The 22,839-nt window shown below is 46.8% G+C and overlaps 1 protein-coding gene and 1 pseudogene across 1 annotated transcript in view; both read left to right on the top strand.

Moving 5' to 3' along the window:
• Positions 1–1,016: 1,016 nt before the first annotated feature.
• Positions 1,017–1,266, top strand: LOC131421705 (NADH dehydrogenase [ubiquinone] 1 alpha subcomplex subunit 3-like; annotated as a pseudogene).
• A 5,973-nt stretch (positions 1,267–7,239) lies between these two features.
• The window catches only part of CDHR3 (cadherin related family member 3), a 58,144-nt gene continuing 42,544 nt past the window's right edge, over positions 7,240–22,839 (top strand). Inside the window, 3 exon segments of the mRNA XM_058568468.1 lie at positions 7,240–7,285; positions 15,771–15,973; positions 21,188–21,353. Coding sequence (XP_058424451.1) covers positions 7,240–7,285; positions 15,771–15,973; positions 21,188–21,353 — 415 coding nt within the window.

Here is a 22,839-nt window from a genome sequence, read left to right as displayed (position 1 = left end):
GTCCAGAGTATGTAATATGCTTCCATTTGTACTATAGCAAAGACTATGTTGATGAGTATATGTTCATACATGCACAAACTGTCTCTGGAAGGATCTCAAGACTCTGACAATAACAATTGCCTCTGGGGAGGTAAACAGCTTCTGGGGAACAGGGGTGAGCAGGAAGATTTACTTTTCATTGATTACTCTTTTGAATACTTGGATTTTATATTGTGTGCATGTATCATCCGTCTAAAAAAATAATTTTTTCTTCTTAAAAAATTGATCTCCACCTGGGATAAGTCAGCTGGCAGAATACCATGGGGTGAGCCCTGCTATTTTGTATCTCTACCCTGTCTATTCCCTTCGCCTGGAGTGGCCTTTCCCCCTCATTTCTCCAGCTCCTTTTGCCCTTGGACACCTTCTCCAACAGCCCCATTCCTAGGCTGAATTGGATTCTCTTCCCTGCCCCCTGCCATGCCTCCAGAGCCCCGCGCAGTCCTCGAGCACAGCACTTGGCCCACCTGACTGTAACAGTGGGCTTACCAGTTTGTCTCTGGACGAGGTTTGAGCTCCTTGATGGGAGAACCGTGACATATTAGACCTTACGGTCCTGGTGCCCGTCACAGTGCCTGGCACATGGTAGTCTTCTACAGGAGTGCTGGCTGACTGGATGGACAGAAGGAGTGGTGCTTCCAGAGTGTCAGTTCCGTGTGGGCAGGGATTTTTTTTCTCCAGCTCCTTTTGTTTTATTCTGTGCTATAACCTTAGCATGCACAGCAGGGCTTGGCACACAGTAGATATTCAATATTTGTTGAATGAATAAATGAATGCCGCCTAGAGGGAAAAGGGGGAAGAAGTGAGCAGCGGAGGGAAGATGTTTGAACAAGGTGGTGGAGAGGTTAAATAGGAGGACTACAGCTTGGGGCAGGGACTCTAGGAGGGCCAACAACGGACACTAGAAGAAACTGGCTTCAAAGTAGAGCTAGGTATTTGCCCACAAGAATGATGTGGCAGCCGCCGCCATCAAGACCAAGATGGCCGCGAGATTCGCTGCCTTTCTCAAGAATGCCTGGGCCAAGGAGCCGGTGCCGGTTGTGTCCTTCACCATCAGGGGCCTTGCTATGTGGTAATTCTGCCCCTACTCAGTCTCTACACCAATCAGGCCATCTTGATCAACCAGGCCACACCCTACAACTACCTAGTGCCCCTGCAAGATGACGGGAATGTGTCAGCCACCTCCAGGAGCCCCTGAGCCCAAGCTTGCAGTGGCTGAAGAAACTGTGAGCCCCTCTGGCGACAGGGAGGAGGGCCCCTCCATTGGGACCCCCAATAAGCATGTGAAAACCCCAGAAAAAAAAAAAGAATGATCTGGCGGAGTTACCATATGATCCAGCAATTACACTACTAGGTATTTATCCAAGAGAAATGAAAACATCTCTGCAAAAACTTTTTTTGTCCATGCAAAAACTTGTACAGGAATGTTCATAGAAGCATTATTCATGATAGCCAACAGTTGGAAAAAAACCGAAATGTCCATCACTGATGAATGGACAAATTAAATGTGGGACATCCATACAATGGAACAAGATTATTTGGCAGTAAAAATAAACGATGTACTGATTCATGCTACAACATGGATGAACCCTGAAAACATTATGCTATGTAAAAAATGCCAGTCACAAAAGACCACATGTTGTATGATTCCATTTGTATGAAATGTCCAGAACAGGGAAATCTATAGAGACAGAAAGTAGATTAACGGTTGCCAGGGGCTGTAGAAGGGAGTTGGAGGAACATGGGGAGTGACTGCTAAGGGGTGCGGGGTTTCTTTTGGGGGTGATGAAAATGTTCTAAAATTGATTATGGCGATGGTTGCACAACTCTGTGAATATACTAAAAAAACCACTGAATGGTACACTTTAAATGGGTGCGTTGTATGGTACGTGAATTATATCTCAATAAAGCTGTTATAACAAATAAGAATGATCTGGAGTTTCCTAGAGGCGTGAACTGAGCCCAGGACCATGCTGACCAGTGCCTTAGGCCTCCGGAGTTCTGTCTCCTGCAGTCCCGTGGGGCTAAGCCCCCGGGAAGTCATGTTCATTCACTTCTCCACCCCTGACACCAGGGCAGGAGCCCTGCCAGTGGGTCCTGAGGGCTGAATGGTAGCAGAATATGTCACCCCCAAGTATAACTGTGCAGGACACACCAGCCCAGGATACGCTGCTTTGCTATATTGATTATTTTGAGCTGAGGGCACTTGAAAAACAACAAATACAGGGCGAGGCTCTCTCTGAACTCCCCCCATCGGCCTAAAGACAGATCCTCCAAAAGGAATTCAGTTGTCATAACCCCCATTCCGGGGGTCCCATGAAGCAGGGAAGATTGACTCTTACCACAGAAGAGGAGACCAGAAGTGGACTCCACACCCAGACGGACTTTGTCACACACTATCATACCTCCCATCTATTCTTCTCAGGGCCCATTCAGCTCTCCTAAAAGTCATTTTCTCTCTCGTCTAAGATCATCTACATGCCCCCTCCCCTTTGCCTATTAAGATGGTATGTAAGCCTGAATCCTAAGCCACCTCAGGAGTCTCTCACTTTTCCCTGGGTGTCTCCCCTGCGTACATGAGGTATACATGTTAATAAACTTCTGTTTGTTTTTCTCCTGCTAATCTGTCTTTTATTACAGGTGTCTCAGCTAAGGACTCAGAAGGGTGGAGGGAAATTATTTTTCCTCCCCTACAGGGCCTTGGCTTCAGAGGAGCACCTCTATGGCGTTCAGGGCCAGGACTGAGTACTCCAGGGGTTCCCGACGTCAGGAGGGCTGTGGAACTTTATTTCCTTCCCCACGACAGCTGAGGGGCTCTCACTGGATGGGTGTTTGGGGTGGGAGAGAGAATGGCACTGAGCAAGGAAGGATAAACTAAACTCAGTTAATTCCACAGTTTCTTGGAGCACCAGTGATGCATCTGGCACAGTGTGACATCGGAAGCAATTGGCATGCAAAGCAGTACAAGAGCTTTTCTGGCCTGGAAACGCTCGCCAAGCCGGCTGGACACAGTGTGAGAGAACGGGGGTGGAGCACAGTGGCCAAGCCGTGTGCCGGGTGGTACCGCGGCCCACAGAGGAGACAGGAGGGGCTCGTTTCCATTCCTACGGGAGGCTCCGCCCCTCCGCATGCCCGCCGGCACTGGGAGTGTGGGCCTGGCCGGGAGCGCTTGAAGCCAGGTAGGGGTGCTTGCATGGTGTGTCCTTCCTGAGTGTCCTGTCCTAGGGTTTGGTTCCCTGAAGCCCATAGTTCCAGGACTGGACGAATGGGAACCATGGGCAGAGCTTCCCCACAGATATAAAGGCGACCAGGTTCACTGGCCAGCTGCCGATGCCCATGGAACTGCTAAAGGAGCTGAACTTTTCTTTTCTTTCTTTCTTTTTTTTAAGACAGGACAATTTTTTTATTGTGAAATTTTTGTTGTACATTATTGTTAGTCACCATATACATGCATCCCTCCACCCCTTGTGCCCATCCCCCAACCCCCTTGCCCCTGGTAACCACCAAACTGTTCTGTCTGTCCATGTGTTGGTTTATATTCCACATATGAGTGAGATCATGCACTGTTTGTCTTTCTCTTTCTGGCTTATTTCGCTTAACATAATACCCTCTAGGCCCATCCATGTTGTTGCAAGTGAGACGATTTTGTCTTTTTTTATGGCTGAGTAGTATTCCATGGTATATATATACCACATCTTCTTTATCCAATCATCAGTTGAGGGACACTTGGGTTGCTTCTGTGTCTTGGCTGTAGTGAATAATGCTGCGATGAACATAGGGGTGCATAAGCCTCTTTTGATTGTTGATTTCAGGTTCGTTGGGTAGATACCCAGTAGTGGGATAGCTGGATCATAAGTGATTTCTATTTTTAATTTTTTGAGGAATCTCCATACTGTTTTCCATAGAGGCTGTGCCAGTTTGCATTCCCACCAGCAGTGGATTAGGGTTCCCATTTCTCCACAGCCTCTCCAGCATTTGTTGTTTTTTGTCTTGGTGATTATAGCCATTCTAACGGGCGTGAGGTGATATCTTAGTGTGGTTTTGATTTGCATTTCCCTGATTAGTGATGTTGAGCATCTTTTCATGTGCCTATTGGCCATCTGTATATCTTCTTTAGAGAAGTGTCTGTTCATTTCCTCTGTAAAGGAGCTGAACTTTTGAACATTCACCCGTGCTTCTACTTCTCACCTTAAGTCTATAATGTCTTGAGTACATTATAGATTATGCAAGCGTTGGTAGGCTGCGAACAATCCATCTGTAGGAAAGTGTGTTCCAAGTTCTAAGTCAACGAATCTTTGGAACACAACTCCTTTGCAGCAAAGTAGACACTTGCAGTAGCTGGATCCCGGGAAAGTCCCTTTAAATACTTTAAGGGCCTGAACGCCTGCTGGGCCGGACACAATGTGGGAGCAGGCTCCCCAGGTCTTTCATGTGAAGCTGGAGGGGTGCCTGCCCCAAAGGTTCCGGCCCTGCCTTTGAGCCACTCGATTCATCCCACCAGGTGGAACCAGGAGAACGCAGCATGCCAGAAGTGAGGAACAAGAGAGCCAGGGGCCTCTGGGTCCCGTTCCGTCTTGTGTGATTCTGGCCCAGCTGGGTTCTTGGTGCCAGGACCACATGCTTTCAGAAGGAGATAGTAGCTGACAGATGGACAACAGAACATCATAATGGCAGAAACAACCTCAGGGCTGGAAACAGAAGCTGCAATTACGGGAGGAAAAAACTCACAACAAATTTCAAAATATGACCCTTATGATCCCTGGAGCAGGGAGAGGAAGGAGGGGGGTAGACTCACCCTATCCTGGTGAAAACAGGGCAACATGAAGAACACCGTGCAGTCAGGCTGAAAATTAAACAGATGTGGGTTTCTTGAATTCAAAGGCTTAATTATTCTGACGTTTTCCATAACTTAATCTGAGCCATCACTTCAGCTTTAATTATGCATAATGAAATGCATTATTTACAGTAACTAATATGACAGGAAAAACTGAGAGGTGAGAATTGGTAACTTGGCAACTGTTTATTCATCTTTTTTTTGGCCCATGTTTATTGAGTACCTACTGTGTTTCAGCCTTTGCCACGGTCTTATGGATGGACCATTAGGAAAAAAATCGTGTCGCTACAGCATATCCTGTGGGCCAGTTTCTTTCACTTCATTATCTCATGGACTGCTTGCAATAATGCTGCATGGCAAGTATTATTCCTTTATAGAAGTGGAACTGAGATTCTGAAAGGTTAGGTAATTTGCCTAAGGTCACACAGCAAAAGCTATGGTTTTTGTCATCTACCTCCTTCAGACAGAAACCTACAGACCGTCGTTCCAAATCTTACTTCCTGCTCTATACAGGAAAAGTTAACTTTTCCTAAGGGAAAGGGTGCTTGGTATTTTCAGCAGGAAAGTGAGTGATCAAAATTGTGCTTTTGGAAAATTAACCTGACAGCTTCCTGGAGGATGCAGTGGATGCTATTGAGACAGTCCAGGCCAGAGGCCAGGCCCCTAAGCCTGAGTGGTGGCTGCAAAATGAAAAAGAGGCTGCAGGTGGCGCTGTGGAGGTGAGAGGGGCCAGGAAGTGGACGTGATGGGCGGGGAAGAAGACAGCCTGGCAGCCCAGGTTTGGGAAGGGAGGCGACGAGTCCCATCTTGGCCACTGACTATCGGCTTAATGGGGTCAAGTCACTCCCCCTCTCTGAGCCTTGTGCCCAGAAGGGGCAATAACCAGCTTATTTAGCAGTCTCAGTTCAGGGGCATGTAAGCTGAAATGGTTTCATTTTTCCTCCAGTCATTGTTTTTAACCCACCTAGGTTAAATCTCCCTTTCTTGTCCCTTAATAGCTTGCTTCCGGGTCACTTCCAGGTATTCATAGTCCACCAAAGTTTTCACAGCTTCCACCTCAAACGGACCTCAATCTCACTTCCTGCCGCTCCCCTGCGCCAAGGCTGCCACAGCCGGAGCTGGGACCCTGAGTCGGGAGCCTGGGGCGGGGTGGGGTGTGGTCTGGCTCCTCGAGGCCTCCTCCCGCTTCGCGCTGGAGTGGGAAGATGGGGAGGAGGGAGAGGAAAGGGGATGAGTGTCGCTCCCTCGCTGGCCCTCCTTGCTGTCTCTCTCCACTGGTCGTGGCGGCTCCCCTGGCTCATGCTGACTCACTGGCCAGTGGTGACCTCTGCATATCCACTTGCGCGGCAGATGTGGGCTTCAGAGGCCCTGTGGGGGTTCCCGCTGCTGGCGCCCTGATGGGGAGGGTCTGGCTCAACGCGCCCCATCCCCCTCCTGCCACCAGCCTTGAGCTGCGGGGCTCCCCTCCCCAGCAGGTGGTTCTCACTTCTGAGGAGCAGGAGAGAGGGTCCCAGTGCGGCTTCCTTCCGCTGTGTCCACTGCTAGTCTTACCGCACCACGGCGAGGGGACGGGCTGCGCCACCGGCGTCCTCCCTCTGCGCTGCCATCGCTCCTGTTCTGAGTGGAGGCCGTGTTTCACTCGCCAGGCTTTCAAGCCTGGCACGGGGCTGCATGGGGCAAGAAAGCACTGTGTAGGGCAGTCCTGGCCCTGAGGGGCGGGCCACATCACTCCCCAGTGGGCAGAAGCCTCACTACTCCACAATCGTCCTCCACAGACTTCCTGGAGGGCTGGAGGCCCTTCCTCCACAGACTTCCTGGAGGGCTGGAGTGATGGTTGGAGTCAAAGGGTGGTGTCTGTGGTCAGGAATCTGCCTTGGGTCTGGTCCCGGCTTTGAGTCCTACTCAGCAATTCAGGACAGCAGAGAAATTCCCACTTCCCCATACCTCTTCCAAGAAAGACAAAATGCCTGGTTACAGGGCGATTGAGACCATCATGGGTGATTATGATTATGTCCAGCCTTTGCGGTCATCTCAGTGTCTCGACTCTTTCTTTGCTCTTTTGATTTCTTTTGGGGCTCTCTGTACAGGCACACGGTGGGTGTGGACTTTTGAGGAGGACTCAGCTGACCAGGGCTGGTTGCTTGGCCTCTTGGGTACCTTGTGGTCACAAAAGCAGGTAATCAAAGAGCAAACAGTCCTGTGGTGTTGGGAGTCTCCCTTAGTTACCACAAAGCCTCTGTTTGATTTCTCGTGTAGCAACAAAACCAGGAGGGGAAGATGAGTGGCATCTGGACTAAACTCTGGGTGTGAGGCAGGCTTCAGCTCCTGGATGATATGCTGGAAGCATGCACGGATGTGAAATATCAAACATGCAGGATGCAGTCCTTCTCCTGGTTCTCCTGGGTGCCGTGTCAGGTAGGAATGCCATTTTGCCACCTTGCTTGGCCCACTCAGTCTGCATGATATTTTTGGTAATCAAGTCCCCAAAGAGGAAATTGCCTGTGGGAGGCCTTGTTGAACCTGGGCTTCTCTGCACTGATGAATGAGATGATGCAGTAACAGGGAGCCCTGGGAGGCTGGGCTAGGGGTCCTCTGGAGAAGAGGGGTGGCTACATAAGCCGCAGTCCAGTCTATGTTTGTACAGACTTCACTCTCCCTCTTTGTTAACTGGCCTGTGCTGGAAGTCCTTCCAAGAGCTAAAGTTGGGAAAATGATGTTCATAGCAGAGCTTTGTGAGTATGTCAAGTCAGTCTTTGTGGAGATTCTGGCCTTCCTCTGGAGCCTTTTGGGGGCAACTGGAGGTTGGCAAATCCTCTTATGGGAAAACAAGGTGTGAGGGGATATTGTCTTAGTCTTGAGCAAAGAAAATGTCTTCTGATAGAAGAGCTGAAGGTTCAACCTAGTGCCTCTCGCGTTCCTTCTTCCTTATTCAAGAGCTTCAAGAATTTTGGGTGATCCTTTTAATGTTGTCAGCTTGGATTATTGAAATTGAGCTTTTTAAATTAAATCTTATTTTTGAATAGGTAGTATATGCATAATGTATGGAATTCAATCATGTTCAATTTGCAGATTAATTTAGGGATAATTTACATCTTTGATGAGTTAGAGAGTGATATGCTCAGAGGAGTGTCTGATGCATAGTAAATGCTTAGTAAATGTTAGCGATTATTATGCATGAGGTTGAAGCTTCCTATCCAAAAACAGGGTTCTAGATACTCATTCAAGTCTTCATTTGTTTTCTTCAGGAGTATTTTAAGATTTCCTTCATATAGATCTTGCACATTCTAATTATGTTTAGTTCTTTCTTTTTCTTTTTTTGCATTTGTAAATGGAATCTTTCCTTCCTTTGTATCTTTTAATTGATTGTTATATAATATATGGAAGTCTATTAATGAATTATGGTAAGATAATCGTTTTTAGTTGATTCTCATGCATTTTCGAGGTTTGAAAATAATAAACATTTGTACTTTTCCTCATCTATTTTTCTATCTCTTATTTCTTTCACTTACATAATTACCAGGCCTGTGCTTTCAGAGTGTTGTTAAACAATGATAGGAGTGTACATTCCTGTCGTGTTCTCCGTTAAGCCTGACGCTAGCTTTCCGTGTGAAATAGAAATGTATTATACGTTAAGGAGATAGCTATTATTCTTATTTAGGTTATTTATTTCTGCATCAAAATGGATTTTTAAATCAAATGCTTTTTCCAGATCTATGAAAATGATTATTTGATTTCCCTCTTAGATCTGCTAATAAGACACATCAATAACTGGGTTTCTTAACATTGAACCTTCTTTCCTCCTGGGCTTTTAGACTGAACAGAGGGCAGGAGGAACAGTGAGTGTGAAGCTGGGCCTTGAGCAGCTCAAACTCTTACTTGAAGTAAACATTTGTGATTTTCCCAGAAATACAGGCTTTTAGGACCATAATCATTTGAGTGAAGAGGTGACATTTTTGTTGCTGGGAGAAGAGTGAGGTGAGGAGGAACTCAATGTCTCACACTGACCACTGTCATTTGGAACTTTATTATCAAATGTGTGAAAGGAACAGATAGAAAGATTTGCAAGAAATACTTGAGATTTCTTATAAAAACCACATTCAAATCCCTCCCTCTCCAAAAGACCACGCACTGCAGCATGCTTTTACTTCCACAGTCAAATCCTGTTTTTGGAAGGTCTGCTGTGATGCGGACTGTTTCTCTCTCACCTTCTTTTATGAGTCCGAGAATCTGATTCTTACGCTTGCTCTCGAACACCAGGACCACATAGGACAGTGGGGAGGGCTGGACAGCTACATAGTACCTGCCTTCAGGATACTGGAAGCAGGCATCACCATAATAATCTCACGTGAAGTAACAGGCTCCAGTATTCCCTTCCTCTCATTTGGTCTAACTGCTATGCATCCTCCAAGGCCCAACTCAAGCCCCACCTCCCCCATGCACCCTTCCTGGATTGCCCCAGCTCTTGGTGGGCTCTTTCCGCTGCACCCTGGAGCTCCCCTTGCCTGCAGGTGGAATGCATGCCAAGGGTTTAGGACAGTGCCTAACAGAATAACTGCCCAACAAAAGGCGACGTGAGTTATCATTCTATAATTCCTCTGTTACGTGTCTGTCTTGTCTCCTCGACTGGAATGTCAGCCCTGCAATAACGGGTTTCTTATCTCTGATTGCTCTGTGGTCCCTGAGTGCCACATTCATACAGGATATCCCAAAATTTTTGTTGTTTTTGTTGATCATTATCCCTTTTTGGTTCTTTTTTTTTTTTTTGTTTCCACGCTTACTGATAGCCCCTACATACAGAAATTTAGATCTTCTGCCTGCTTAATACTGGCATTTAAATTAGCTTCTGTCTTCTGCACCTCCTATTAATATGAGAGAAAGGAAGCAGTTTCTTTTGGGGACGCTATAGTGTCCCCTTCCAAGAGCGGCTTACAAAGGAAGGTCTCATGTGAACGTAAACTAGACAAGTCTCCCAACTGTAGCAGTGGAGAAGAGTTGAGACAAAGCAGTCTTCTGGCTCCATCAGTGCCAAAGGACCACATATCACTCCTGGAAGATGGAGGACCTAGCAAGGGCCCCTCCGGGTACTTAAATCCACTGCACACTGAAGCTGTCTACATTTTGAGAAAGCTTCCAGGGAACTAGCTTTTGTATTAGTCGTATGGAAATGAAGACTGCCAGGATGTTTAATGAAAGAAGGGTTCCTTGGCTGGGAGGTCCGCATGAACATGAAAAGGTACCAGGCCCACCAACCTGAGTTTTGTCTACCAAGCCCCAGGCATGAGGCTATCCCAGGTCTCTCCAGGAAGTCCTCCCAAGCCTGCCACCTGGGCCTGGCCCTCTGCTAGGCAGTGTCGGGAAATCAAAAAGAGGCCCAAGATTCAGTGTCTTCTGCTCCTTGAGGAATTAGGTGCAACCCTTCTTAATGCTCTCCTCATTTGAAAAGGCAGGAAAATGCAGTCCATTTCCAGAAAGTCTTTCTGTCAGCTGATTAATCCCCTATATGGGGTCCAAAGAACGTTGCAAAAGGTTTCTGCTTTTTCTGTCATGTCACTTTCCTGTTTAGAGTCGACCTCAAAAGAGCAAAAGGCCATCCCTCCTCTTGGCTCTCCCTCCCTCTTCCTTTCCCATGGCAACCTGGTTGTCTTCCTCTCGCCTCCAGCTCAAGCACTCAGTCTGTGGAATCCATCTGCGTTTCTACCTCTGTGGAGTTGGAAGAGGTTTGCAAGAAACCAGCCCTTCTCAGGCTAACACCAGAGTGATGCTTCAAGACAAACACCTTTCTCTTGCTAATTGCAACCTAGTGTAATTTACAGAATCACTAGTAGCGTCACCATCTTTTCTTCTGTGTCCTACTAAGGGCTCCCTTTTATTAGCCTTGCCTGGCATGGACCAGTGCCCTCAAAGGGGTGAGCACCCCATCCCATACACTGTGGAAATTAAAGACATAGGAAGACATTGCATGTATTGAAACAACAACATTCTATAGTGTTTTATAGTTTATCTAGTACATGCATTTACTTATATAGTACCTGTACCGTGTGAGAGAATTCCAGCAGGCCTGGAATTAGCCTTGGCTGCTTTGCTAAAGTTTCTGCACAGAACTGACCCCTGGTCAAGGCACAAAGCATGCTGAGTAATAGTGCTGCTTTGTAACCGTGGGTCCTGGGAGGTTGGGAACGGTTTGTACCGGTCTGTTTGCATGGTTTATTGATAACAGTGAGATGGATGGCTTGTGCCTGGTCTTGGTGAGACCCTTGGAGGGCTTTGCTGTTGAGGTTGGTTACGTAACAAGACGGTGCCTACATGACCAGCAGAATATAGAAATTTCCACAGAGACTCTATTTTGGGCTCCCTGGTTCCAAGGTGTTAGTAGATAGGACAGTGGTTCCTGATCTGAGCAAGTGCATTTTGTCATGGCCCTTAGGGAAAAGAGGACAACAGCAGCTGGTACCTGGCCTCTCTGGTCCTCATGCTATGAGGCAGCCTTCAGCTGGGATGCCTCCTTTTTCTGTAATAAACTATAGATCTGTAAGCATTCTCATTTGGGTCCTGTGAGTCTTTTTTAGTAATGGAACCTTGTTTAATGGCCACTGCCCTGAGAGAGACAGTTGACAGAGGGCCCCAGAGAAGGGACCAGCTCAAGGTCATACAGTCACGTAGTGGCAAGGCTCAAACTTGAAGCAAGTTGCTCTTTTCGCAGCACTCCTCTGATGTCTTTCACTCCTCTGATGTCTTTCACCGTTTCGATTAGTTACTGGAGAGAATGAAGAGGTATTTCTTGAGTGACAGTCTCAGGCAAGCACTGCGCTGGATATTGAAAGCAGAGCTGTAAGCTAGAGCAGCTGCATCCCCGGAGAGAGATGATGGCATCGCCCCACATCCCTGAACCACATCATCACTGGTGTCGGAGGCCCAGGGTGGCCAGCTTCCTCCCCTGTAACTGAGGCTGTGGAGGCCTTATTTATTCCAACACAGGCTCCCGGGACGGGCCTCCTTGGTCCATTTCTGGCAAGGCAGTGATTTTGCTCGTTTGGAAGCAAGTGGGCACATCATCTATGCGGATCTCAACCACAAGCGAGATGTTTCAGCGGGCTCAGTGCCTGATCATAAATCTTGGCATGCTTTTTCTTTTCAAAGTGTATGCTTCAAGCAATTCTAATTTGATTCTTAATTAAGATGCATGTGTAAGTCAAATTCCATTAAAGCCTCTTTCTTGCTTTCCAGCACGCAGACCACCAAAGAAAGTTTGAAAGACCAGCCTCGGAAGGCAAATGCGTAACGTCTTAGGGAGAGCTGGCCCTTGGCTCCTAACCTTCCCTCTGCCACTGATTAGCTGGTGCCTTTGGACACATCCCTTAGACTTCTCCGTATAATAAATGGGTTGTACATTTAGTGAATTTTTTATTTTATTAATGCTCTATTTTTAAGGTAGAGGACCCTAGCCACTAATTAGTATTATTATTACTACTATTGCTATTACTACTGCTACTTCTACTTTTTTAACAGCAAGGGAGCTGGAGGAGCTGGGTGTTAAACTAAGAGTTGGGAGATCCCAGTTTGGCCAGCTTTCTTATCAGTGTCCCTCGATCACCTGCCCCAAAGTTTTTAGGATTCAGTTGCATGACCCTGGCATACATGACCTTGCCCTGGGAAGAGAGGCCACCAGATGAAGAGCAGAACATCTCCAGCAAGAATGTCAGCAGAAAGGGCATATCCAAGGACACAGTCTGGCTTTATCCGTCCATGGAACAGGCAGTTCCCAACACAAATTGCTTGAGGGGCACTAGATATATCCATTTCTCCCTCCAAAATATCTCCCTCATGCCATGCGAAATGTGACCATTCAAGGAGGACTGTGGAAAGCTCTATAAATATATGGAGGCAGCATGGAGCCATGCAAAGAGCCCTGTCCTTGGAGTCAGATGCCTTGGATTGGGAGGCTGGTTCTTTCATGGAATTAGTCTCTCAAACCCAGGGCTTATCCAAGTTATACTTAACACAGAAATCAATGGATACACTCCCAGCAAAGCAAACTGGGAACTGTCAGCTTGGGACATTTGGGGAGCACAGCTTTTCTAGCCTCCACAGTCCCCCGAGGAGACATACCAAGGCTGGTGGCCATGGTAATCTGCCTGTTCAGGGAGAGGCTGTTGAAAGCCCTGGGCGGGACTTAGCACGCCTCTCACATCTGAGCCCACACCAAGCTAATATTCCAACACAATTCCATATGTTATTCCAAAAACAGTCTCTCACAGATCACATCACTCAGCTCTAATGTCTGGGTCGAGGGTCCAGTTTCTTACCAACCCCCAGCACCATCTTGCTGTACTGTTGCCAGGTGATAGAATAACCATGATGTATCACATGACTGACTGTCTGCAGTAAGTACGTGAAGTCTGTTATCCACAAGGCTCACCATGTGGCGAGAGCCCACCAAGGCCGCTTAATTAGTGTGTAATCTCAGGTGTGTGAAATGGCGACAGCAATACCTTCATCATAGGATTGTGTTGAGAGCGCATGAGATCAGACAGTAGAGCAGCCAGCATGATGCCTGGTGAGTAAGTGCTGAGTAAAGGCGCATGGGTACTTATTTCTGTCTATTCATTTGGGCTGGGCACTATCTTACTTTGGGCTATTCTTGAGAAGAACCTAGTGAGTTATATCTTTGCTTAAATATGGATAGAGGCGTCCATCTTTCTCGGCTAGAGGGGCACAGGTCACTGGGTTGGGTGGGAGGGGGCAAAAGAAGGTGGGGGGTCCTTTGAGACAAATTGCCAACTTTTCGTTTTGCTTATGACTGTCTTGTCCTGCTGAACAGTCAGGAAACACTGTCATGAACAGCTTGGGGTTGGGGGGCCCCTGGTGATTTTCAGTTCTGGGAAAAGAGGGCATGAGGGGATTATGCCTAAAAGACCCAACCCACCAAAGCATTTGATTATTTTGCTCATTTTGAAAAACTATTTTGGGGAACTTTTTGCCTCTAAATACTCCAAGCATATTATTTTGCTCCTGGTTTTTTGTCACAAGAATGCTGTAACATTAAAGTCAATTTCAATAGATTTAAAAAATCTATTTGTATTCACATCCTAAACCTCAGCTGTTCTGATATTTCTGAGTCCTTGTACAGTCTTTGTCCATAAAACTGGATAATTCTGCAAGTAAAAATAACTTATGCATAATGCATTTTAGTCTCCAAACTAAATAAGATGATTTTGGATTTATGAAAGCTTGTATCAATGAATGTGCTTATATTACAATTTTTCCTACATTTCTATTTGGTCTTATGCACCCCCCCTCGCCACATTTAAAATAAAAACATCCTCTTACAAAATGCAACATTTTTCCATGGCTTGTTTGTTTCTAGAAATTTTACCCCTTTCAGTAGGACAGGTTCTGTCCCTCCTGTACCTCTTCCTGTTCCGGGTGGTGTGCCCCAATGGCTAACGGTAGCCAAGATCAGGAAGCTGGCTGAGAAGTAGGCCCTCAGTGTAAACGTTGGCTGTGTTATCTATTATTCACTGTGTGTCCTTCAGCTCAGTTTCCTCATCTGTAAAATGATGATATTAATACTATCTGAGAGGATTGCTTTGAAGAGCAAATGAGAGAAAGGATTTTGCAATGCACTTATTTGGAACAAATGGTAATTGTGTTAATTTCCTAGGGTTGTCATAATAAATTAACACAAACTGGATGGCTTAACATAAGAGAAATTTATTTTCTCAGAGTTTGGGCGATCAGAAATCTGAAATGAAGGTGTCAGCAGTGTTGGTTCTGTTTAGAGGCTCTGGGGGAGAATCTGTTCCATGCCTACCTCCTTGCTTCTGGTGGGTTGCTCGCCATTCCTTGGCTTGTAGATGTATCACTTCAATGTCTGCCTCTGTCATAACACGGCCTTCTTCCTTCTGTGTGTGTCTCAGTGTCCTGTCCTCCTCTTATAAGGACACCAGCTGTTGGATTTAGGGCCCACCCTAATCCAGTATGGCCTCTTCTTAACTAATTACACCTGCAAAGAGTCTATTTCCAAATAAGGTAAATTCTAAAGTTCTGGGTGGATGCGAATTTTTGGGGGGACAGTATTCAACCCCCTATAGTGACCATCATTATGAAAGAATATGACCTGTTGCTCTCCTCTGTCCTGGCGAAGTCTTGCAGAGTGTCAAGGAGGCCTTAGAATGTCCGAAGGCTTTCCTGGAAGAAACACACTTGCTCTTCAGTTGTAAAATTCCCTGTCTATAATGCGGTCCAAGGCAGTTCACAGGCCTTCTCTGTGAAACGGGAGTTAATCTCTCAATCAGGAAGTATTGACTGACTCTCTACATGATGCCCGTAGCATTCAATAATAACAAACAATCATCCTTGAGATTACTCATGGATGTGGGGAGATCTGCCTTGGTTTCAGAGCTCTCCAGTCAAGTAATCTAAGTTCTCAGGTGACTTCATGAAGCAAACACTGACACAGAGAAGGAAAATCAACTCTAGTAAACTACCAGGTCCTTCTAAGAGAGAGGATGTCATGGCCAGACTAGGTCCTTCAAGTGGGCATCTGTCTCCTAAGGTTCATGTTTCTCCTTCTCTGGCTCTTCATCAAGACTGAGAGAAGAGAGAAGGGAAGTGGGGAGATGAGGGAAGGAAAGCAGCGAGACAAGAGAAAAGCAGCAGCTTTCTTTACAGAATGACGGGAGCAGATTTCATGGCTGTTTGGTGGTGGTTGTTTTCTTGGCTCCGAGAAAATCTCGCATTCCCTTTCCGACTCTTGGCAAGACTGTCTGTTCTTGGGGAGTGACCAGGTTTCATTGTTGCCCTGAGTTACGAATTGAAGCCGCAGACAAAGCTGTTAAGTGCCTGTTCCCAGCACAAGGCTTCGTGTTCATGTCGTTTTGCATCCTTTGTAAATCCGCAGGGGGAGAGGTGCTACACCTCATCCACTTGCCTGCTGCGAGCAATGTGGCAGAGAACTCTCCACCTGGGACTTCAGTACACAAGTTTTCCGCGAATTTGTCAGTATCAGTGTCACCTGTGATCCCAGGGTTTCCCCGGATCATCAACTCAAGTCCCCTCACTGAAGCCTTCAGGGTGAACCGGCTGTCAGGCACTGACTTCCAGGTAAGCACCATCTTACTCCCAATGCATGTTGTCTGCCAAGAGGGGTCCTGAAGACGGAGGTGGATGGGATTCTAGATCAGTGATCATTTCTTCCTCTTTCCCTGGTTTCATTCCCCTTCTTGTAAGATCCAGAAGTCCTGTTTGGGGCATCCTAGAGCCCTCTGTGCTGGATGCCTCTGTAGCCTTTGGACTTTTCTCTACTTAATCCAGTCCAAATGAACATTATACTGAATTTGTTACACACAGAAGGCTTGTTTTTATTGCCCACCACCCTCACCTGAGAACAGGTATTAGGTGTGCTGACAGTGACTAAATTCTTTGGGTGGGATAGTTTGAGTATTGACCTTCTTAAAAGCCGGGCCCTGATGAATCTGTGTCTGGTGATTCTGCTCTTCTATGATCCTGTGATTTGGCAGCAGGAAATCGACCAAGAGACTTATTTAACCTGGAAGAACACACCCTTAGTGAAAATATCAACCTAAATGGCCAGCTCTACTGTGTGGATGTTTCCTCTTGGATAATGCAGACCCAGTCATTCACATTCAAGAGCCAGGCCACCTCTGCTCTGTTTTCTCATTGGTCATTTCAGTCTTTTCCAAAGTCGTCACTTCTCCTTAGGCAGGACAAACCTGCTCATTGCTTCTTTTCCCCTGGTAACCTCAGAGGCCTTCTGAGGACGTCTTTAGGGTCCAGGTATCTGGACCTCCTTATACTTCAGTATCCCCCACCCCTACCCCTTTCCTCAACTGGCGTAAGCCCTCTTACAGATAGCATCAGCCCTGCCCCGGTCCTGACGGCCATTGCCCTGGTGTTCTCATGGGACCCAGTGGGCCCAGCCTGCTTGGTCTAGGCTTGGTTGCCTCCCTGAGGTGCGCACTAGGTGTTCTTAAACCCAGTTGATCATTAGAGTCACTAAGGGAGCTTGTAAAAAGCGTGCATATCCGGGCCCCAGAGCAGACCTGTGGAATCCACAACTTGAGGGCCAGAGCTCAGGCATCTGATGTTCTCAGCCCCCCAGGGTGGGCCCTCTGGTACGTAAGGAGCATGCATTCGGCATTCTTCCCCTCAGCATCCAGTGTACATTCTCGGGCCCCAGATGCCGGTTCTGTGGCTTACCTGCTCTCTCTACCTGCTCCCCTGACATCTGGCTCCGCTTTCACAGTTGCTGCTGGTCTGTTCTATCAGCCTTGCCAATTGCTTGCACTTAGAGAGCGCGTGGTACATGACTGACACTGTTGAAAGGGCGTTACCTGTGTTTGCCCTTGTAATATTCAAAACTATCCGATGATTTTATTTGTGTTATTACCCCCTTTTTGCAGATGGGGGAAATGGAGCAGAATGTAACAGAGAGGGTAAGTAACTTGCCTGGGCTGCACAAGCTATTAGGTAGCTGAGTTGAGACTGGAACCTGGCAGCCTGGCTTTAGAGCTCTCACTGTTGTTTTAAACAGCTTGCTTGAGATATAATTCACATAGCGTGCAATTCACCCATTTAAAGTGTACAATTCAGTGGATTTTACTGTATTCACAGACCATCACCACAATCTAATTTTAGAACATTTTCTTCACCCCAAAATGAAACCTCAAATCCATTAGCAGTCACTCCCCTGTCTCCTATGCCTCCAATCCCTGGCAACCACCAGTCTACTTTCTGTCTTAATGAATTTGGCTATTCTGGACACCTCATATGAATGGAATCATATTATATGTGGTCTTTAATGACTGGCTTCTTTCACCTAAGCATAAAGTTTCAAGGATCATCCATGTCGTAACATGGATCAGTACTTTTTTCCTTTTGATGGCCGAATAATATTCCACTGTATGGATAGACCACATATGGTCTATCCATACATTAGTTGACAGGCATTTGGATTGTTTCCACTTGAGAGCTCTCATTCTCAGCCTCTATAGTCTGTTGCTTTTAATAATGATGTTGACTGTGCTGCTTCAAATTTACAGAGGTTCTAAAGCACATTCATGTCCTGGTCTCTTGATTGTTACTACTAACATTGATATTATCACTATTTAAATTTGTATTTTAATAAAAGAAATTAAAAAATAGAAATAAGAAATAGGATTTAGAAATAAGATAAAGACACAGCAAGGTTAATTGATTTGTCCAAGATCACATAGCCATAAAGGATGAAATCAGAACTTAACTCAGGTCTTCTGACTCCCAATCTCAGGCTCTTTCTCCTACATTACCATACATATCTACTGCTGTTTTGGTGAGCCCCCAAGTCCTTCTCTATGGGACCTGCCCTTCTCACATTCCATGTGATTTAAACAGGGCTGTCAGTCAAGGAAGAATTTCATCCCATTCATAACCTCTAGAAATGGAGAATTTCTTAGCTCCTTAACTGGTCTAGGCTCAAGCATTCAGCATATTGTCTCAGTCCTGTGCCCTCCTGGCACTACAGCCTGCAGCTGCCCAGGACCCTGTGTTGATACTAGGATGGGCCAAGGGTCACAAATCCTGAAGCTGTTCTTAAGAATTGGTTGCTTCTGCCCAGAAACTACCCAGTATCATCAACCATCCCCTCCAAGAAGATCCCATTCTCCACCCCAAACTGCTCACAAGAGCCACTCCTTCGGAATACGACAATGCCATCTCTGTGGCAGAACCTGGCTCCTCCGTGGGCAGCTTTGACACTCTGCAGGATGACAAGTCTAGTGATGAGGTTTTTGGGTCTCTGGCCCAGAGGTCTGGTCAGTGTTGGCCTTGGGACTCAGTCATGCCAGGCTTCTGAGGGTGACCTCCAAATCATGCCAGAAGCCAGGCCTCTCTGCTTTCAAACATAGCTGCTGGGACTTCTGGGGGTGGGGTGAGGAGGATTAATAATAATAATAGTGATGATGATGATGATAACAGCTCACATTATGGAGCATTTACTATATGCCAGGAATTCTCCTAACATTTTGTGAATTCATTCATTCACAAATTCATTCATAACAATGCTATGAAGTGGTATACCATTATTATTTGCAAATTAAAGTTGGGGAAACTGAGGCAGAGAGCTTGAGCACCTTGCCTAAGTTCATATAGCTAATTGGTAGAAGGCTTGAGATTTGAGATCAGGCAGGCTGGCCCCATGAAGACTCGCTTATAGCCCCCACGCTGCGCTGGCTCACTGTTGCCCAGCAAGAGAGACAGACATCAGAGCCTCATTCGGCCCATGTGGCTAATCGTTGATCAAGGGGTTTTCTCCTGGAGCAGCACCAAGAAGGTGAGCTCTGAGAAGCTGGGGGGCATGACTGCCGAGCTCAGCAGCTGCACAGACAGGAGCTCTCCTAGGTCGTATGGAGGCCCAGCCTGCCCCTCTTTCATTTGCCCATCTCTGAGCTTGCCTCCTCTCTTTCCTCATCTACTGTCATGCGCACTGCGGACCCTGCGAATTTGCTCAGCCTTGTCCAGAACAACCTCAAACTCGACATGCTTGAAACCAAAGACATTGTCTTTCACCAAAGCTCTGCGGCCAGATTGCCTGCAACCAGATCGAGCCTCCATCACTCCCAGCTGTGCCCTTCACAGTTCCTTCCCTCCCTGTCCTAGTCTCTTTTTGTGTGAGATGGTGGGAAATTTTACCAACCTACGGTTGTTGCAACGATTCAACAAAATACTTCACAAAACCGCTCAGCAAGAACCCGGCACATAAACATTTAATAAATGCTGGTAACGACAACAAAAAACAACTTTTCCATTTGTGTTGATAGCAACCCAATTCCTTTGGTTCCAAGATATAACACTTCGGACCCTTTTTGACTGTTCTGTTTCCTTCCTTTCATTGTTAGAGCTTGTTCCCGAGGAGAAGGGGCTGTCAGTAGGTATGTGGTGGGAAAGGATCTGTGCAAGCTCAGGGTGCAGGAGAGGGCTGTGGGCTTAGCAGGAAGCTAGGGGATAAATCAGGAGACAGAGTGGACCTTCTAGACACAGGGCTGCTCTGGTGACATTCACTCACTAAACAGTTTTTTTACCATCTAATGATAATAAATGTCAGCTGAGTGCTTGCTCAGTGCCAGACAGTGACCTAAGTATTCCAAGGAGTAGCTCTTTGAATCCTCACAACAACACTGTGCTATTATTATCCCATTTCACAGATGGGGACATTGAGACATGGAAAGGTTAAGTGATGGGAAGGTTGGGCTTTAAAGCCAGTCAGTCTGGCTCCAGAGTCTACGCTCTTGACCACTATGTTACACTGCCTCTCACCTACTGCATGCCAAGCATAAAGACGGGTCATCTCCACTTACACTTATGTGGATACTGGGTTGACCCTGCTTATGGGCGGAGACAAGACTACCTCGTTTTCCCTCTCAACTTTCCTCCATATGTTCTCCCTCCACTGAACACACTCATTCACATCAGTGGCCATCCTCTCTTCTCTTAACCAACCCAGATCTTGCAAAGTCAGACACAATACCCACCACCTCCTCCATGAAGTCTCCCCTGACTAAACACAGCTCACAATGAACTTTTCCCCCTGATTTTCCACAGTACCCTGATCTAGCTCTTTGTTGTAATACCTTGTGTTATACTTCCGCTGTTTAACTGGGGCAAGAATTATTTACCTAATTATAATTGTATGGAAACAAAATCAGGGAAAGGGACATTCCCAAGGTCACACAGAAGTTCCCAGTGGTGGAAATGAGATTGGAGCTAAGTGCTCTTCTCACTACAGGATACTGAAAACTGCACTGCCTGGCCCCAGTCATATTAATAACCAAAAGGTCCTATTAGCATAATTACAACATTTGTGAAATTTAGTCTTTGATGTCCCAAAGGGCTCTGGGCCTTCTGGGAGCTCCACGGGCTAAGCTGGTGGCAGGGATGTGTGTATTGATGTGAGAGGTCACAGACTGGCCTCCAGTTAGCCTCAGCAGGGCCCTCCCACCATGGACCACTGCTAAGGGACTTGTCTAGAAGCCTATTCCAAGTCCTGATAGGTTTCATCTCCAGTCGATGGAACCAGATGTCTGCTGAATATTTTTCTTTCCTATGAAAAGCAGCATCACATGCAGGAGTCCCTTTAGTGAAGTGTCGTGGGGCTCGTGTTGGAAGGTCTAAGGCAAAACAACCAGTTCCTCTGACAGTGAGTGGACGATGGTTTCCAGGATGCTGGTTGTTTCCTTCCTAGTAATATCCCTGTGCAAAATGTATGCATACAACACAGACCTTCTTTCACATGGTCACCAAGAGTTCTGCATGTGCTTTTAGGTTGTCACCACTGGGAAGGAACAACTGGATTTTGAAACAGGACCAAACATATTTGATTTGCAGATTTACGTTCAGGATGACGTTGGTGTCACTGACCTGCAGGTCCTGACTGTCCAGGCAACAGATGTGAATGAGCCACCTCAGTTTCAAGGCAACTAGGCAAGAGGTAAGATCCCCCAGGGTTGGCAATGCAGCCCAGACGGTGGCATCAGGGAGGACCCTGGGGGACAGAGCCAACAGAGAAGTAAATAAATAAGCAGCTGTTTCCCTGGAAAAGGCAGCTGCTTAATGAGCAGGGAATAGATGAAATGTCCTCCCGCCCAGGACTCACAACAGTTTACAAAGCCCTTCACATGCATGGTTTCTCTCGGGCCTCTCCCTGACTTGGGGAAGAAACCAAGGCTGGGGAACCTCAAGTGGATCGTTCTGGAGGAAGCTTGGCTGAGCCCCCTATAGGCTCCTCACTGTGTCCTGCAGTCATTGACTGACTTGCTCATTCTCCTCATGGACACTGACACCTTGAGGGCAGTGTGTGTCCGGGGTCTGCTACAGAATAGGGACAATACAAGGGACTGGAGCATAGGGTGACTTCCTACATGATCTTGCTCAGGCTCGTGGCTTTGAACACCATCCATATACTACGGACAACCCCCAAGACTATCGTTTGGGTCCAGGTTCTCCCCTGAACTCCTGACTCAAGTATACAGCTGTCTTTCCCAACATCTCCATTTGGATGTCTAATAGACATCTGTGATATTGTGATTTATAGTAAGAAATATATATTTGGTCTTCAACCCCAATCCTGGCACAGAGTTCCTAAAACCTTGGGATTTCCTAAGTGACCAGAGTGATAAAGTTTTCTCAGGTTGTGTTAATGAGGTGAATTCTGGACCTCACCTAAGAATGGGAGCTGGCCACCAGAGGAACCAATCATGTGATTGGGAACTTTCAGTCCCACCCCCAATGTCCAGGGAGGGGAGAGAGACTGGAGATTGAGTTAAATTGAGTTCAATTGCCAATGGCCAATGATTTAATCGATTGTGACTATGTAATGAAGCCTCCCTAAAAACCCAAAAGCTTCTGGGTTGGCGAACACGTGGAGATTCAGGGAACATGGTGCTCTCAGAGAGGGTGTGGGAGCTCTGCACCCCTTTCCCTATACTGTGCCCTATGCATCGCTTCCATCTGGCTGTTCCTGAGTTATATCCTTTTATAATAAAGCAACAGGGCGAGCCCCGTGGCGTAGCGGTTAAGTGCGCGCTCCCGCTGCTAGCGGCCCGAGTTCGGATCCCGGGTGTGCACCAACACACCGCTTGTCAGGCCATGCTGTGGCGGAGTCCCACATAAAGTGGAGAAAGATGGGCACAGATGTTAGCCCAGGGCGGTCTTCCTCAGCAAAAAGAGGAGGATTGGCATGGATGTTAGCTCAGGGCTGGTCTTCCTCACACACACACAAAAAAATTAAAAATAAAAATACAATAAAGCAACAATCTAGTAAGTAAAATGTTTCCCTGAGTTCTGTGAGCTGCTCTAGCAAATAATTGAACCTGGGGAGGAGGTCATGGGAAACTTCAATCTATAGCCAGTTGGTCAGAAGCATGGGTGACAATCTGGACTTGTGATTGGCATCTGAAGGCAGGAGAGCAGTCTTG

The sequence above is a fragment of the Diceros bicornis genome, chromosome 3 (assembly GCF_020826845.1).
Source record: "Diceros bicornis minor isolate mBicDic1 chromosome 3, mDicBic1.mat.cur, whole genome shotgun sequence".
Classification (NCBI taxonomy): domain Eukaryota; kingdom Metazoa; phylum Chordata; class Mammalia; order Perissodactyla; family Rhinocerotidae; genus Diceros; species Diceros bicornis.
This window is presented reverse-complemented; position numbering and strand designations above follow the sequence as displayed.